The following is a 2,500-nucleotide window of genomic DNA, read 5'->3' as shown; positions in this document are numbered from 1 at the left end:
TCTTTTTGGATACATATTGTGACAATTTTGTACACTTTTATAGTAAATGTTAAAATTAATTTATATTCATATTTGATAAAATGTTGTGACTACTTTATACTTATTTCATATTTACATGTAAATGTTTACATTATTTTATTAATTATATTAATTTTTTTTTTTTTTTTTATCATATTTAAATGTTGATCACTATTAAAGGAATAGTTCACCCAAAAATAATAATTTTTTCATCATTTATTCACCCCAATGTCATTAAAAACGGTTTAAACCATAAATAAATAAATAAATAAATGGTTTGGTTTTCATGCAAAATATTTTTTATTTAATATATTTATTTAATATATTTTTATTATATTTATATATTTACATTTAATTTAATTTTGAACATGATATAAAAAGTGCTTATTATAAGAACTGATTATAAGAACTGGTTGAGTAAAGACAAAAATAACATAAAAAAAATGTATTTATTAGGATTACTAAGATTTAAGCAAGGACAATTCTAAAATAAAATAATAGCATGATAAAAAAACATTTAATGTGTGCATTTCTATTTTTAGTGAACTTTTATTAATGTATTTCTTTATTTTAAAGTAAATACTGTGACATATTTAAAGACAATAAAACATGTCTGTCAACAGCAGCTCCACTTGGAGAGATAAACTGCTGGTAAGGAAGGTAATCAGATGGTGGATGAAGGTTTTAATAAGGAGCAGAACGCTGTAGAGACCTTGTGTTTCAGATTATCTGCGGAGCGGCTGCCAGCACAGCTGCTTCTGATTACCAAAACCATGGCAGTTTCGGCCCTCAGGAACAACACACATCCCTCCTTTCCCTCTCGGCCAATAAACGCGTTTGGAACAGAACGATCTCTACAATCTGATATATCCTTCTTGTGAGAAACGGATGCATCATGCATCATGTTCGTTTTTAGACTGTCTTAGATGCTTCTTTCTCATTTTGTCATAAAACCCTCTGTCAATTAAAAGTTTGATCAGTAGCTGTGTTGATTAGATTATTACTGCTCATGCATTATTATGATTTGTGTGGTTTGCAATGATCAAAGAGGATACCAATCGAATACAGAGAATGAAAACAGATAAATGTGGCATCTAAAGCAGGCTTTGCTTTTCCAAACCTCTTTGCATCATAAACAACTAATTTTTGTATTCTGGAATGATATGGTTTACACTTTTGCACTCTGATCGGCTGTACCTTCAAACCTCATCTGAACTGACCTGGAGTCAGTAACACAGAGATGAGAGTATCTGGATCAGCTCACCTCACACTTTATACTGCTGTCAGAGGAGTGTACACCAGCCCTCCTGTCATCTACAAACTAGTCCTAATATTTACACGTGCTCTCACTGGACTGGGATTGAGCCAAACCTGTTAACACAACCTGAGCTCTTCAGTTTACAGTCTTGGTGCGACCCTAAATAATCCTAATAATCATTTCTTATAATAATCACTTCATTTTATTTTGTTTCATTTATTTTATTTTATATCATTATTTATTATTTTATGTTATTCTATCATTTTATTTTATTTTATTTTATTTTATTTTATTTTATTTTATTTTATTATTTTATTTTATTTTATTTTATTTTATTTTATTTTATTTTAGTCATTGTACATAAACCAGATGTGTAAAATATATTTATTTATGTTTTGATACGCATTATGGGACTATTTATTTTATAATTTTAATTTAGGTGTATAAAAGAAAAGAAAAGAAAAGAAAAGAAAAGAAAAGAAAAGAAAAGAAAAGAAAAGAAAAGAAAAGAAAAGAAAAGAAAAGAAAAGAAACACATAATGAATTGTTATGGAATATTTATACAACAAAACATTTTAAGACTACAAGTTTTAAGAGCCAAGACTATAAACTAAAAATATTTTATTTTATAATTTAATAATAATTTATTTAAAATTATTTTAGTATTTTATGTTTTTTTTTTCATAATGTTGTATGCATATATAAATTAAAATATTTAATTAAATTTTTTATTGATTAATATAAAACCAATTACTCAAAAATAATAAACATAATATGTATAATATGTATACATCAAAAACATTTAAGACTATAAGTTTTAAGTGGCATTACTATAAATTAAAAATATTATATTTTATTTTATAATTTAATGTTTCATAATGTATTGTTTTGCATATATAAATTTATAATTTTAATTTAATTCTTGATTGATTAAAATAAATCAATTAATCAAAAAAGAACTAAAATAATAAAATATTTTTTTAACATATAAAACTAAATAAAATAAAATAAAATAAAATAAAATAAAATAAATAGTTATTGTTCGTTTCAATCTCACCGACACAGTCGCAGCACTCCTCCCACAGAGAGCTCAAACACAGCATGCACTCCTTACAACACGAACAGTTTCCCTCCGACGGCCGGCACTGACACAGACCCTGTACACACACACACACACACACACACAAAATATACATTACGAAAGGTAAACATACAGGGGGAAAA

General features: G+C 26.3%; 1 protein-coding gene across 1 annotated transcript in view; it reads right to left on the bottom strand.

Annotated features, from left to right (window-relative positions):
• LOC122136329 (twisted gastrulation protein homolog 1-A) overlaps nucleotides 1–2,500 on the bottom strand; it is a 10,362-nt gene that overhangs the window by 1,948 nt on the left and 5,914 nt on the right. Inside the window, exon 3 of the mRNA XM_042719188.1 lies at nucleotides 2,334–2,433. Coding sequence (XP_042575122.1) covers nucleotides 2,334–2,433 — 100 coding nt within the window. The remainder of the gene's footprint in view (nucleotides 1–2,333; nucleotides 2,434–2,500) is intronic.

Source organism: Cyprinus carpio, chromosome B2 (genome assembly GCF_018340385.1).
Source record: "Cyprinus carpio isolate SPL01 chromosome B2, ASM1834038v1, whole genome shotgun sequence".
NCBI lineage: Eukaryota > Metazoa > Chordata > Actinopteri > Cypriniformes > Cyprinidae > Cyprinus > Cyprinus carpio.
Note: the sequence above shows the minus strand (reverse complement) of the source record. Positions and strands in the feature narration are given on the sequence as shown.